This window comes from Harpia harpyja, chromosome 18, assembly GCF_026419915.1.
Source record: "Harpia harpyja isolate bHarHar1 chromosome 18, bHarHar1 primary haplotype, whole genome shotgun sequence".
NCBI lineage: Eukaryota > Metazoa > Chordata > Aves > Accipitriformes > Accipitridae > Harpia > Harpia harpyja.
The window spans coordinates 24,179,986-24,195,050 of NC_068957.1; the positions used below are offsets into that span (position 1 = coordinate 24,179,986).

Below are 15,065 nucleotides of genomic sequence, written 5' to 3' on the forward strand. Positions count from 1 at the left end.
ATAAAATTAAAATTTTTATAATAGGAATGTTTTTGTCATAAGAGTAATAGTTCCTTTACTCCTCAGAAAAAACATCTTTATTAATTATAAGATTCAGACCCGTTCTGGTTTCAAAGTGTAAATTAGTTTTTTGGTTTTCTTTTGTGCAAGCGTTTTGTTCATATAGATTTTATACAATGCAACAGACAGCCTTGTTAATAGACAGGACACACACATACTAGAAGAAAAGAAAAAGAAGAAGGAAAGAAGAAACGGCAAGAAAGCCACCAATAAATCATTCCAGCCCCCCTCTCTTCCTCCACAGTTAGAAAGGGCTGGGGATTTTCTGATGAACTAATAAGAAAATGTGGGGTTTAAAAACCAAATAATTTTTGAGGAAGGGCTGGGGTGAGTGAGTACCTCTGGAAAAATGTTAAGAAGGGCATTTCTTCATTTTGAGTGTTTCATTTCAGCATTTTCAAAGAAAAAGTTCCATTCTGGAGGGCAAAACACCTTTTGATGTCTATCAAAGAATGAAAGCAATTACTTAATATGTAAATTGATGTAAAATTTCTAATAAAATATTTTTAAAATTGTGATCAACTCATCCATATTTTTTCATCTTATCATTTCCTGGGCTGCTTTATGATGTTGCCTTTGCATCTGAACTCTGTGTGGGAATGTGTAGAGCGTTGGGGGTCAGATTGCAGACGTGGGGCCGCATTATTAACATCCAACATCCAGCACTTGTTATTGGGAGGCCATAAAGCAAGCACAGTGGGGCCATAAGGATGGCCCAGTATCTGCCCAGCATGAGCTCCATAACCCTTTGTGCATTTGCAACATGTTGTAGGATAGGGGGAGAAAACAAGAATAAAAGGGCTTTTATTATACAAAAATACTGTAGAATAAATCCTGGAATCTATAGTAGATTTTCAATTTCCCTAACATAACGGGATTTCACTCTCCATCCCTCACAGCCTCACCCAGGGCTCAAGGAGCCCTGATTTTACTCTTTCAGTAGAGATGGTCTTTAATTTAGAGAAGGAAATAAATTATTTCCCAGCCCGGAACAGCAAGCCCTGGCCCCGACACTGGCCGCAGGTCCCGCAGATGCTCTGCCCAGTCCATCCCACCCCTCAGCATGAGGTCCGAGAGGCACCTCCAGAAGGTGATGCAGCTCTTGGTTGGCCTGAACAACTATCAGGACCACGCTTGTGTCCTCCTACAAAGCAACTCTTTGCATGTCAAGCAGGCTACCTTATATATAGGTGCTGGGCAGACCAGGAGCTCCTCTGCCTGCCTCCCCAGCCCGAAGGCAGGTATTTGGCAGTGGGGGGAAACCATGGAGGGGAGAAATCATCCCAAACCAGTCTACAGCCTCCTCTCATCACTAGCCGGTGCCTTAGTTAATATAACACCCCTGGAGCACTATAGCTACAGGTTTAGAACCCCCATCCTAAAAAAACCAAACCAACCAACAAAAAAGTAACAGCCTGCCACACCGTCTAAGCCTATAGAAACCAGTAATGATAGTGGTTGTCCTTTGTAGCTTGCGTTGGGATCTCTGGAGTGCTACACTAAAGGTGTATTAAATGACCACCACCACGACCCGTGCAGAAGAGACACCAATTACCACGGAAAACGACCTTCCCTTTTCCCCCCTTACCTCTTCTGGTGCCAGCGGGGAGCTGCCTTCAGGCTCCTTTTATCTAGAGAGGTCGAACAAGGGTACCACCACAGACAGCCCTAGGACCTACGTGTAAGGAAAGGGAGGTTGTATCCTAGGCATTTTAGTGACCTTTTTTTCCTAATTAACCCTGATGATTTTTTTTTTTCCCCCCTTAGCTTTTAAAGTGAAATTGTGAATCTCCAAAACATATATACTTTAGCAAGGACCTGTGGCTAGTCAGCTCAGATTTTTCACAGAATTAGTGTTTTACCTTTTGACTGATCAAAGACTCCATCAGCATGGTCTGAGCTATCATTATTTTTCATGTTTTGATCCATGCTTACAGAAAAATTATATATTATGTAGATAGGTCAACATATTTTCACTCTCTCATGCTGAAAGCAGCGGATTTCTTGCAATTTTATAAACAGGTGTGATTTCAGGGCTGCCTTCAGAGACTTTCCCGAGTCCTTTTGGCGATCTGCATACCTTCTTGCGTTGGAGCTTACCCTGACGATCTCTCATGCTCCGCAAGATGTTCCACGTAGTGTTTCCTTAGGTAGATGGGGTGAATATCTCTCTTGTGTCTTTGTCTTTATCATTGTGTCCACAAATCTCAGAACAAGAAGAAACCAAGAAGGAGAGCAAAGCCATCCAGACCACGACAAGTGCTACCCAAGTGCTACCAACTTTGCCTTGGAAATGCCACCAACATCCCCGGACGGTTTTGCAAAAAGCAACCCCCCAGTATGAACTGCACAGGGAGGGGAGAGGAATAGATATCCATATTGGCATTTGCCCCTTTAATTCTGCATTAAAATTATAATCACCAGTTCATCTCCATCCCATGCTCCTCTTTCATCTCTCCCGTCTGTATGTCTCTTGGAAGAAGCACATAAGCCTGGATGTTGAAAGATCCTTAATGTTTCTTATAAGGTTGAATACCCCCCCAGTACTTGATGTCAGGAGAGAAGAAAGCTCAGATTTGCCTCACCTGCTTCTTAAGCATTGCCAGGACTTTCCAGGATTAAGCCATTATAATCTCCTGAAGCAGTCGTGAAATAAAATAAACACAAGTGTGATTTTCTGGTTAAAATAAAAATAAAAAAGAAGTCCACGTGCTGAACACAAATGCTTTTTGGAGTTGCGAGTGCAAGGGAGATTTACAGCCTGATTTTTAAAGGCGGCTGCTTGAGCTATGTGCCCAGACCTTTCTGATGTAGTTTTTGGGCTCTCACTTTGCCATTGAGCTACTGCCCATCATTAGCGACTTTTGCCTATTTTAACCTTAACTTTCAAAAGACTCCTGTAAACTTCCAGAGTAAGCACAGAGCAATAACTCTCTGAACTACTAAAGGAATCAAACTGATGCAATTTATTTCCACAGAACCATGCAATATTCAATGATACACCGAATCCATGTTTTTAACACTTTTTAAAGGACTAAAACCCTGGAAAGAATTAATTAGGCATGCTCTGAAGCCTGAGCATTTAACAGTTTTCCACTCGGTTGTAGAATTTTAAGACCACCAACACTGGATACTGGCAAAGATTATCAAAGGTATTCTGGGCTGAAATACATACTAGTCAGAGGGCTTGGCCACTAAGCAACTGGAAAATACTTCATGAAAGCTTTAGCTGTGCTATTATATTTTGTAAAGAAACTTTAAGAAAAAATCCATAATATCTACAAGGTTAAATTTGGGGCAGAGTGACTCATTGGGAAAGTATGTACTGCACAGAATATTGTCTTCTCTGCAGCTCAAGCAAATTGTTAATACAGCAGAGAGGTATTTACGGTCCCAGCACTGCAAAGCAAGGTTGAAAGGGATTAATGGGCTGGGATCCGTGCAGGATCCAGCGGTGCACGTGCACAGGGATGCAGGGCTGGCTGGAGCAGCCTCTGCAGCCGCGAGCCACCCAGCCGCACACCTGGAGCCGAGCCACATCTGGAATTGCTAGAAGCTGGGAGACCCTGGCATCAAAACGTCTCTCGTCGTGCTAAAGTGAGATGAAAATGTACAATTTTGAAAAAAAATGCAAGCAAAATGGTTTTTAATTTTCTCCACGTCAGATAAAATTTCACTTCAATTTTCTGGAAGTGTCCTGATTTTTCTAACCATTTCTGTTGCCTACTACAGTATTACAAAGAAATCTACACATGTCAAAACAGCCACTGTTTGATAAGGTCCTTGGCAGCACATAACGATATTGCAGAGAACTCATTTTACATGATGGGAAACTCAAACAGAAAAAAGATCATTATTTAAGTACCCAATGCCCAGAAGCATGAAGGATGCTGTACAAGACAAAGATGGTACAGACATCCAGATATTTTGGACAAAAGCAGAAACAAACAAACCAACCAACCACTAAGCAAGAATTGGCCAAGGGATTCACAAAGTTCTTATCCTTGATTAAAAAAAAAAAAAAAAATTATTAAAAACTCCTTGGCAAGCAACTTGATTTATTTTCCTTTTTGCTCTCCAGCTACAGAATAAAAAGGACTTGTCTTAATAAATCTTTCTATAGCTACTTACTGTGCAGAACTTAAGGAGAAATTTTAAACACCGTGGACGTTAAGCTGCAGGTAAACAGCAGACATTTCAACTCCAGATAGACGAGGACCTTCAGATTCAGGTCTTTTTTTTCCCTCTCACTTGTATGCAATTGCTTAGGCCAATAAACAGACCATTTTTCTCACTCGTTACAATCACTTGCCTTGCTCGGGATCTTGTGATCACCGAGCAGGGGTTGCACAGGGCAGAGCTGAATGCGCCGCTGTTCAAAGCAGATCTCCCAGGCTTGCTGCGCTGGACCGACGACACCCGGAGAGACACCTCCGCGTGTCACCGGCTACTGCTGACGTCACCGCGAGCGTGTTGCAGATGCAAGGAGGTCGTAACTCTTAGACGATCTCATAACACAGCATATTTAATTGAAAGAGAAACGTAGTACATTACAACATATTCATGTATGTTGTATTTTGCAACATATTCAAAGATGGGCAGTTTTCTAAACAAAGTGTAGACTAATCCACGACTCCCACGTAAGGTGGGTTAAAGTAAGAGACAAAAAAAATTTTAATAAAGTAACTGATGACGACGATGGACTTATATTAAAATCAATAAATATGTACATATATGTATATACACACTCAAAATACACATATAAGGCTAAAGGTCCAATTTTCATTTGCAGTGAGGTGGATTTCCAGTGATGGGGCAGTGAAGAGAGGCCTTCAAGTCAAAATGGACTACATCAGCTCATATCAGGACACTGTAAAGGAGTTTGTTCAAATGAAAATGAGACCTCCATGGCATTGCAAAGCAAACGCATGCAATTTTGTGTCTTTACGTTAAAGCGAAAGCCCCAGTGTACCAGGCAGTGGTCTCCTAACGGAGTCTTTCTGCACACAGGAGATGATCGGCTCTGGAAGCCCAAAAATATCATGGAGGGGAGTATGCAAATTCCTATAGTTTTGTTTATTTTGATTTTGGAAAGATCCACTTGGTGAGATTAAATACTCTTGGATCCTTCAATGCAGAGGAAGGGGAAGAGAAAGAAAAACGTTGATGTTTGCAATGCTAAAACTTACGCCATCAAGTTAAGCTAAGGACAAGAATTTGAAGGCTTGAACACCTGGAGTTTCAAAGAAAATTACCCAAATGTGGAGATATCTGTCTTCCTCAGGTACTATCCCTGGAGTTTCCCTGCATCTGCTCTGCAAAGGGGATCACACCTTTCCTGGCAGAAGCACTCCACAGCAGCAAGGTTTTGGGTCCCTCTCCCTGCCACGTCTTCTAAGGCGACGCGTTCAAACCTCCTCTGACCCTGCAGCTCTCGGCTACGGCAGCAGAGATCAGCTTAGAGAATCTTTGCAGGCTTGCTGCAACCAACCAGCCACAGCACAAGGCTTGCCCATCTATTTAAGGGCTGGCATGCTCATCTGGTATCGCCACTGGGTTTGGAGCGTCCCCGTTTTATTTTTTAAGGTGAACCATTCCTTAAAAAAATTTTTAAAAAAATCAGTGAGAATGTATTTTCCCCTTTTAACACAGCTGTAATAAGTTTTCATTAGAAGAACTGTGTCTAGGTGTGGGACAGTCCCTCTGGTAAGACACAATGCCTTATTTAACTATATAATTTAACTTGGGACTTCACGTGATTAATGTCCATAGTCAGGACCCATCAGTTCCTCAGGAGCATAAGAGATCTTTCGCTGTTTCTGTTGACTTTCCTGGTGGCATGGTCCATCGCCTAATAAAATCCTTCTTGAGATTATAAAGTTTTTCCTAACATATAATCTAAATCCTCCCTGCTGTTTAGTCTATCCCTGCTGATTAATGAGAAGATCTAATATCTCACCTTATTAAAACATCCTTTCTTGCAGTCGTAGAGAGTTTCAGCAATTTTCCCAGAGTGAACAAATTTTTCCTAGACATTTCTTAGAAATTCTCTCTCAGATATTACCTTGCATCGCAGGTGCTCAGCTGTGCATCTTTTCCCTTGGTTCCATTAAAAACCAGCATTGTGCAATAAGAGCACATATTTCGATGCAAACCACTCAGAATATTTTGCCCTGTCCATGCTGTCCTTTTCAGTATGCATCTTATATACATTATCTACATGTATAGTACCCATCCATGCAACAGAATCATATCCCTGATGGGAAGCCAGCAGCATCACTTGTGCTTTTACATCTCCAAAGTCAGCTCTTTCTCCACGTCTTTCTTCTCACCCCAGGCCGTACCGCTGGGCTGCGGCGGTGGGATGACACACACCGACTTCGACCTGTTCCGTTCCACTTCCCGAACCTTTTCTGCATTCCCCACTGTGGGAGAAGAAAAACACCAACTTGTATGAGAAATGTTCTCCTTTGTGGGTCAACAGGAATGAAGAAATACCGAGAGCTACCGAGGTGGCCATTTGCTCATTGGAGATGAGATATTCCACTGCAAGGATCACTTTTCAATGATAAAATAGAAGACAAAAAGATGAGTGTTTCAATGGAAGAAAAAGAAAAAAAAAAGACAATTTAAACCCTATTTTGTACTTTGAAATATGTTACTTATCTGGATCAATATCATCCTTCTTTTGTCAGTCCCCACCATCAACTCTGCAGAACAAAAATTCCTATCAGTGACTACTTTAAAACAGCTTTTCAAGATGCAGGTGTCCTGCTGGAACACCTATAATTTCATGTTGCCACATAAAGTGATTTTTCTGGGGGGATGTACATGCATCACGATGGAAGGGTTACAGTCCCTTCAGGTCCTTCAGCCCTGTCGCCAGGGTATGTCAGGGGCTGTTGTGCTCACATTTTCCCTGGGGCAAAAAAAAAAAAAAACAGCCAAAAATACTGATTTTATCACTTTGCTCTGCTTACACTTACATTTTTCTTCAGGAATAACATAGTTTAAACTCTTTGGGTTTTTTAGGTTTTTTTAAACTATTTCTAATAAACTGTGGATTAAAATAGCTACATCCCTAGCAGATGTCCATGTTGTGAACACACGAATGCCACACGATTGTGTTCCTTCCATCTACTCTTGCAAACCTGTACTGAGATACTTTTGTGCAGAGAAAGTGCCAGCTATTCTACAGCTCTTTATTTAGCAAGTTTTCAGTTAACTAGTTAAAGAAAATTACAAAGGAAGAAAACATTAGAAATAGAAGGACACAAAGAGATTGAAAGGAAATTTTCTTGCTTCTTAAATATTTTTCCAGTAGATATGTAATGAAGAAATATTCTGTACATTAATGTTAGACCCAGCCCCTTAACCTATCTCAGCCCATATTGCGAGGCAACGTTATTTTTTCATTATTTTCAACAAACACTGAATCTTTTCAAGCATCACTTTTACAGATGTGATTGTGCTAAGAGGTGTTGTGCCAAGTATTGTAAAAATTCAGTGCCCAGTTTCCCACTGAACATCTCATGTGGTTCAGAGGCTAAAATGACTCTGTCTACAGTTTTGACCAGCTATACTTTGTGTGAGGCTTCATTGATATTAAACCTTTCTTTTTAAGTGTGAAAACTAAGCTTTCAGTTATCTAAAAACTGAGCTTGGGCTTAGAAAAACGTGAGGTCTTGAGACACTAATCTTTCTGTAACAGATATTCAAAGCAGACAGTGCTGCTAATGGGCCACTCAAAATGCATTTTAATAATACTTAGCAAGCAAAAAAAAAAAAATAGAACTTAATTTTTGGAAAGCATTTGGGCACAAACTTCATGTTTTGAAGTATCATTCATTTTTATAAGTTTTTAGTTTATGCATTAGCATCACCATAGGCAGAACGATCTGCAATTGCAGCCAACCAACTTAGTGCTTGGTGGAATACGGAGAACGGTACCAGTTTCAAACGCTTGCCTGGCTGGATACGGGAGGCAAGAAAACTCTGGGTAAATTCACGCGCCCCTTGCAGCACACGGGTAATACGGAGGTCAAACGCCTGGACTGGGGCACGCTTCTCACTGCGATGGTTCCCAGCACCTGCCCCCGGGTAGCTGCCTGGAGCACCTCCACCACCAGCCGTGCATCCCAGCGCACGCTGGATCTCCTCTCGGGTCGGGCTGAGATGGGGCGCCGGGGCCGGGAAGGCTCTCGGCTCTGCTTGCTCGGCCACGATGCTCATCTGAGGAACCCCGCGTTGTCCCCCGGGGCCGGAGCGATGTCCCTGCCGCCCTGCCCGCGACACACAGCCCGAAGCTTCCCGCGGCGAGGTAGGGAGGGCGGGAGGCTTCGCCTCGGCTATCTCCCAAATCCCAGCCCCGCAACGGACACGCCGTGGACCTCAGCACATCCTTCCCCTGTCACCTGCTGGGTCATCCCATGGGATGGGGCAGGGTGAGGAAGGGAGGTAGGAAATCCCCACCGGCGGCCACCGGCTCCCCAGCTTACCGGTGAAGGAACGGCACAGCTTGGGCTGCGGGCCGGAGTCGCCCTGCGCTGAGTAGGAGTCATCCTTCTGCGATTAAGGAAGAAAAGCACTTTAATGCATTTATGAAAACCGCTAGCAAGTCTGTTAATGACACTCCTGCTTCATAAACAAGCCATTTGCAATCCCCAAGGACTCCGTTTCCATTTGTTTTACTTTTGCCAAGAAAAACAAAAAGAACTATTGCTAAAAATAGGCCGAATAGATGGCAGGAAATATTTACAGACACTGGTTTGTTTCGAGTTGGTGGAAGAGGTCTGAGCTCTCCAGGAGTGATTCGGCAGGTAGGATGGGAAGGAGCAGCCCCGGAGCGGGGAGGACGGGGCGGATGAGTGCGGGAGGCAAAGCCCGTCCCCAGGACATGGACGTTTCTCACCTTGGTTCTTCCCCACCTTGGCTGCAGGCCAAGGAGGCAGGTAACGAGCTTGCACTAACGAGCTCCCTGTCCTTTCACTCCAGCGCTAATCTCCACCCTTCAGGAAAAAAAAAAAGAAAAAAAAAAAAAAACAGGTAGCACAATGCTGCCTGAATTGTTCGGTGCTTCTGTAAACTGGGAATAAGTCTCTTACGCAGCTGTGATTTGGCACCTCGATCCAGAAACCCAGACTGCCAAAATAACTCTGGACACCTCCCAGCCTAGTTTTCTGTTTTGTTTCGGTTCGTTCTCCTCCCTCCCCTAACGAGGACCGATGCCCTCCATCCCTTGTTCGCACTTTTATTGACCATTTTAATAACAATGCCTTCCCAGCTCCAGCAGCAGCGCCCGGCTCCCTGGAAAGCCATTCCCAGGGGCATTTAACGATTCTCAGAGCATGCTCCATGAAAGGGCTCCGACATAATTACCAAAGGCAGTATGTCATTTACGCACATGGCTTACAGGCAGCTCCAAATAAGCTCCTTCTGGGGGAGTGTACTCGTGTTTTGGCAGAAGAAAAGAGGACGAAGTTGCCTGGCTACAGGTGCAAGGATTTTCTGGGTGCTCGGTGGTAAATAAAAGCTATTCTGGGTCTCAGAAACCGCCCTGCCAGCGTACTCTGTGTTGGATCCTTGCCTAAAATAAGGCAAGCCCAAAATCCGGACAGCGTTCAGAGCCAGCGTGATGCACAGCTCCAGGAAGCAGCAGCCTTCGGAAGGAATTTTGTCCTTAGGCGGAGGAAGGCGAACTTTCTGCTGGAAAGAGATAGTCTTGGAGTTAATCCCCCGGGCTACGGTTCAGATCTGAAGTCACCTCGTAGGCTTGCCAAGGTTTTTTCTGCCCGGTGTAAATCATTTAACCTGCACCGTTGGCTCGGGAGGGATGAGGACTGTTCTTTTCTTACCTCTTTTCCCAGCCTTGCCTATTCACTCTGCAACCCCTCCTTGGCAGGGGCGTCTAACGCAGCACGACTGTAAAAGCAAAGGGAGAGACCTCAAGTGCAGTAGAACCCCAAGGCACCTAAAGCCACCCAGGTTAGAGAGAAGAAGTGATTCGCCCCGGCCGAAGCCTGGGGTTGGTCACGGACCGGTGCCTGTCCTGGCGAGGGCACCGGTTTCTCCACACCGACTGCAGAAGGAGATGGGTTGTCCATCGGGTGAGATGAACTTCGCTCTTGGCTCTTCCCCAGCCTGGTGGAGCCCCAGACCTATAGGAAGATGCTCTTCCACGCATACCTTATTCTGTGGTGGCTGATACGGGGGGAAAAGACCAGCCAGCACCTAATAAATTATGAGATGAATCTAACTGAGCTACAACAGCTTCATATTTTAATAGCAAAGGACTAACCAACTTCACTAAAAAAGAAAAATATATATGCAGCCAGCCAGCGAGCAGAAAAAGCAGCGTTTCTACTGAACCAAAGGGATTTCTTAATTATTCACTCAGCTCGCAACAGCTAACTGATTGAATGTACCGCCAAAGCTTTTTTCAAATAGACTGGCAATAGAAGACGTGCAGGCGTTTCACCAGCACCAGAGGGGTTTCGGTGGCCCTTTGCTTGAAGTTTGTTTCGCAGTTCCTTGATTTCCTGTTGGGTTTGCAAACACAGTTGTAATGCTTCCATCTCGTGGTGAAACGCAGAATAGAAAAACGTGTGGCATGAGAGCATCTAGTTTTTTCTTGCTGACTCAAAACCTGGAAGGCCAAACCCTTCCCTTTGGGACTACAAAAGATGGAGTATCTGACAATTAGAAAAATCTCAAACACTAACTAGCTACATTTTTTCTTTCATTGCTTTTTTTAAACAGGAAAATGCCATTTGCTTGTCAACTTGGCATGAAAGTAAATCTGAGCGGCTTAATTTTTTCCCCAAAATTTAAAATATTAAGCTGCTTTTAATGGGCTGAAATCTACTTTTTAGCACAGCGTTCCTTCTTTCTGCTGACAAATTACGCAATCTGTCCTCCTACAGCGTGAAGTAACAGCATTCACCCACCCTCCCACCTCGTGTTAATATTCCAGGGCTCTTTTAGAATATTATCCCATCACTTTGGGCTATCGCCTTATTTCTATTCACAGTAAAATGAGGCAGCTCTTCTAAAACATTAGCAGGTAAGCTGCTGATCACAAAAAGACGCCTGGCTTTTCCTTTTGGGTGCAGAGGGATGCTTCTTGGGCTTAGAGTCAGCCTTAGAGATGTCACTGGAATCAGCTCTCCGTATTTACATCTGCTTCCCTTAGACTGGCGCAAAGCAAAAGTAGCTGCCGTAAAGAGGTGTGACTAGCACCAACAAATGACTTCTATGAGACAGCAGTATTCAGCATCAAACTGGCATTTTGCATAATCCATAGGAGCGTTCGCCACCCCCATAGGGCATTAGCCCCCATCCATGAGTCAGTATAGAGGCAGAGTGAATTCTACTGCTTTTGCAATTCCCCCCAAAATATTCTGTTCTCTGAAAGGCCAGCTGTAAGCATTCAAGGTAACAGGAGAAACGGTCTTCCCAAAGGTGCTAAATTTCCTACCAAATGCACCGCAGTACCTAATGGGAGCAGCAGTGAAGGGCGAAGCAGGAGCGCAAGGGTTAACAATCAAATGTCCTTAAAGTATGTAACGTCGTGCTCAAAATCAGCCCTAGTTTGATGTTGTTCTTTTGAAGTTTAATTATACCAAATGTTCTACAGGAACATGCCATGTTCTTGCCTATCTATTTTGAATTGTAAGTACCAATCAGCATGTAAATGATCAAATTAAATCTTTTAAGTTGTTTGCAAGAGCCGGAACACCTTTCTGTGAATGAAGGGCTGAGAAGCGGCGGCATTTGGTGCGTTACTGCCGTTCTCGGTGGGCTTTTCAATGACTGGCATTTGAACAAAGAAATCAGAGTGGAAGAAAGCCTGCGGCAGTCCCGAGTTCTTGTGCTGTCGTGGAAAATTACTATCTAAATAAAGAGGATAAATTATTTCTTTTTTAAAAGGTCATTCTGTTCTCTTCAGCTATGGAGCCTTGCTGGCCAGATTAGAGACCACAGTTTGCACTTGGACAGTGCTCGAGCTCAAACCATCCAAACCTAAGATTCAGAGAAGTGGGTAAAATTTAGGGACAGCTCAGCAATTACTGCTGCTGCCCTGGGGGGTTTGGAGCAAAATACAGGGGCAGAGGGTTAATTGCTTTTCCTCTAGTGTAAGAGTTACAGAGGATGGGGGAAACTGAAAAGACCAAGCCTGCTCCTCATGCACCGTTCCTGGACCATTTTGTCTTTCCACAGGGAAATGTTGGTCCAGCTTCTCTCACTGCTTTCCAAAGAAGTCAGCAAAAGTCTTCACCAGCACAGACATAGTATTTACCTTGTTTCTCCTCTAATTCAGAACAGGAACTGACACAGAGCTGTGCCAGCAGTAAATTTGGACTCAAAGTGGTTCTCCCAGGAATCCAGTACGCAACACTTCCCTCTATTTTACTTTCTTCAAGTCTGCCCAGAACCGTAGCTGCTTTTAGAAACAAAGAACTTGCCTCCAGAATAAATAAGAAAGCTCACAGTAATGTTTCTGTCCCTGCAAAAAGAGTTGGGGGGAAAAAAAACACCAAAGAGTTTCAAATATTTACAGTCCATCTGGACAGCTGACAATGGGGGAACCAAATTCCCTCCTTCGATGAAATCTCCCAGAAAAGAAAACATGGAAAAACCAGACCTCTGGATCTACAGACTGAAGCCCTATTAATAACATTTGCTCAGTAAATAACTTTCCTAGGATGGATGGAAGCCTGTGTTCACAAAGCACTGAACAGCGCTGCACGCAAGATGGCTCGTTTGTTTGTCAGGAGTTTGGTTGGGTGGGGTTTTTTTTTTTTCCCCTCGGTATTTCCTACTCACTGGAATGCAATTTAGGATTGAGACACACTTTTTTTTTTTTTAATTTAAGGCAACGAGATTTGTCTTTAAAAGGAAATACCACCAGCAATAAACAGCACTAGTCCTAGTGCTTGTTATGCCTGCAGAGAGAAAGCAGCCCGTGCACGGCTCTCTGCAGGTCCAAGCCTTCCCTGCTCCCTCTTACCTCCCTCCCGGAGCTGGCCGTGTCGCCTCCGCTCGCTTCCACCCGCAGGCTCTTGTGCCGGAGGATCAGGATCTCCTTGGCGTGCTCCACGGGCTCGGACTCGCCGGGAAGAGTGTGCCTGTTGTACGCCGGCCCCTGCACGTTGCACCAGAAGACCGCTGCTGGAGGTGGGACCGACCCTCCCTCCGCAGCCGCATCCCTTCGCTAGTGCCCGCATCTTCCAGGGTCCTTCACCCCCCTGTAGCCATCCCGCCTAGTTGTGGGAATAAACTGATCCACCCAAGTATGAGAGGTGGGGATGGAGGGAAAGAGCCGAGGAAGGAAGATGGGACTCCAAACTCCGCTTCTTTACGCAAAATTGCCCAAGCGATCACCGAACGACGAGACTGAGATGCGTCTCTCTCGGTCCAGTGACACACCGACCTAGCGCAACTACTCTGCTCGAGGCGTCTTCAGCCTCAGTGCCTCTGCCCAGCACTCCAATATTTTATACCAGCCCCACCTTCATATAGAAATCATGCAATCAACAGGAACCATACATCTTCCTTCAGAAGCCTTAAACCAACCAAACTTAAATCTCCCACTAACATCAGTGGGAGCTGGGATAACTCTGTCGCTACAAGGGGTGAGGCTGGATTTAGGCAGGAGTCAGTGCAAACAAGAGGTACGCCTTCATCTTCATCCTGTTCACTTTTTCTATAGGTTTCCTCCCAGCCTTATCTGCTTGCTTCTCTTGGCTCAGCAGAGGGACAGGAGGGGGTGGTTGATCCCTCTGTGCTGAGCTGCCCGCACCAGCCGCATCCCCAAGGACTCAGTATTTCGTGCGTAATCCATAAAACAAAGGCTTAGGTGGATTTTAAGGATAAGGCTCCATGTATCACCATGTGAACAGCAATTACAATGCACAGTCCTAGGTGCTGTGTAAAGCTTCAGACAGATTATTCATGAGTTATTCTGTAAACAGCAAGTGGTTTCTATGTTATTTACCAGTTGTACCAGTTTCATGGCAAAACTGCCGAGCGGCTTTAAAACCTCTGCAGAGTAATTCTTACTTGCAGCTCACTGACTGTGCTCTCTCCTATGGGGATAACCCCATCCCCGCTCTGCCCTGCAGGTAACCAGGAGCTGTTGCAACTGCTGGATCTGCTAACCTGATGCCTGAAGATCCATGCGCTCCTCCTTTCTCCTTTCTGGTTCTGGGTACTGATGCCTAAAATACTTCACGAAATTATAGGCTGACTGGGTGAACCTTTCAAAAGCTGTCATGCTGCAAACAGAAATGTGCCACTGACTTGGAAACTGGATCTGGCTTCACACAGCCAACTATTCTCTGCTCACAAAGAGATATCATTAGTAATTATGTAAATATTCATAACATCTGCTCAGGCTGTTAGGATAAATGAGATAACTTTTGTTATTGGACATCTAAAATACAGATTGAGGGAAGAGTTATACCGTTCTCCTTATTCGGTACAGGTTCCTTGCCAATATTTCCTGTATATTTTCCAGGACATCCGGATTCAGAGCATCCTCCAATTTTTTGTCTATTTTGACAGTCCTGTCGTTGTTGCTGCAAAGAAAATGAGAACGCCTTATTTTGGAAGATGCACAGCAGCACAGCCAGTGCATCCCCGAAGCCCAGTGTTCACAGCAGCCCTTTCGGATCCCACCACCACCAGCAGACGTGACCAACAGCTAATCCTTGCAGACGGAGGTCACCGTGGAAGGGGCATTTGGTATTTGCATCAGAGCTGTGCCGTCCACGTGCTCCCTGGTAGATAAAAGAGCTGTGGGGAGCTGTGGCAGGGCAGAGCCATCGGCGAGAGACGAGACGGCCATTCTGACATGCAAATATTTGACCCTGCCGTCTCAGCCGATGCTCGTTCTCACTGTCGGTTCCTTCAGTATGCCTAATGGTGCAAAGCCATCAAAAAAGGGTGCAAGAGCCTCTTTTTCAGAGCACCGTTTCTGCGTAACTCTGGGAGGAATACAGGTG

The 15,065-nt window shown here is 44.7% G+C and overlaps 1 protein-coding gene across 1 annotated transcript in view; it reads right to left on the bottom strand.

Annotated features, from left to right (window-relative positions):
* Positions 1 to 3,618: 3,618 nt before the first annotated feature.
* LOC128153911 (sodium/hydrogen exchanger 2-like) overlaps positions 3,619 to 15,065 on the bottom strand; it is a 32,142-nt gene continuing 20,695 nt past the window's right edge. The window contains exons 9-12 of the mRNA XM_052813841.1: positions 14,525 to 14,639; positions 13,070 to 13,204; positions 8,559 to 8,625; positions 3,619 to 6,485 (exon numbers count right to left, since the gene is read on the bottom strand). Of these exons, the coding sequence (XP_052669801.1) occupies positions 6,349 to 6,485; positions 8,559 to 8,625; positions 13,070 to 13,204; positions 14,525 to 14,639 (454 nt within the window). The 3' untranslated portion in view covers positions 3,619 to 6,348. The remainder of the gene's footprint in view (positions 6,486 to 8,558; positions 8,626 to 13,069; positions 13,205 to 14,524; positions 14,640 to 15,065) is intronic.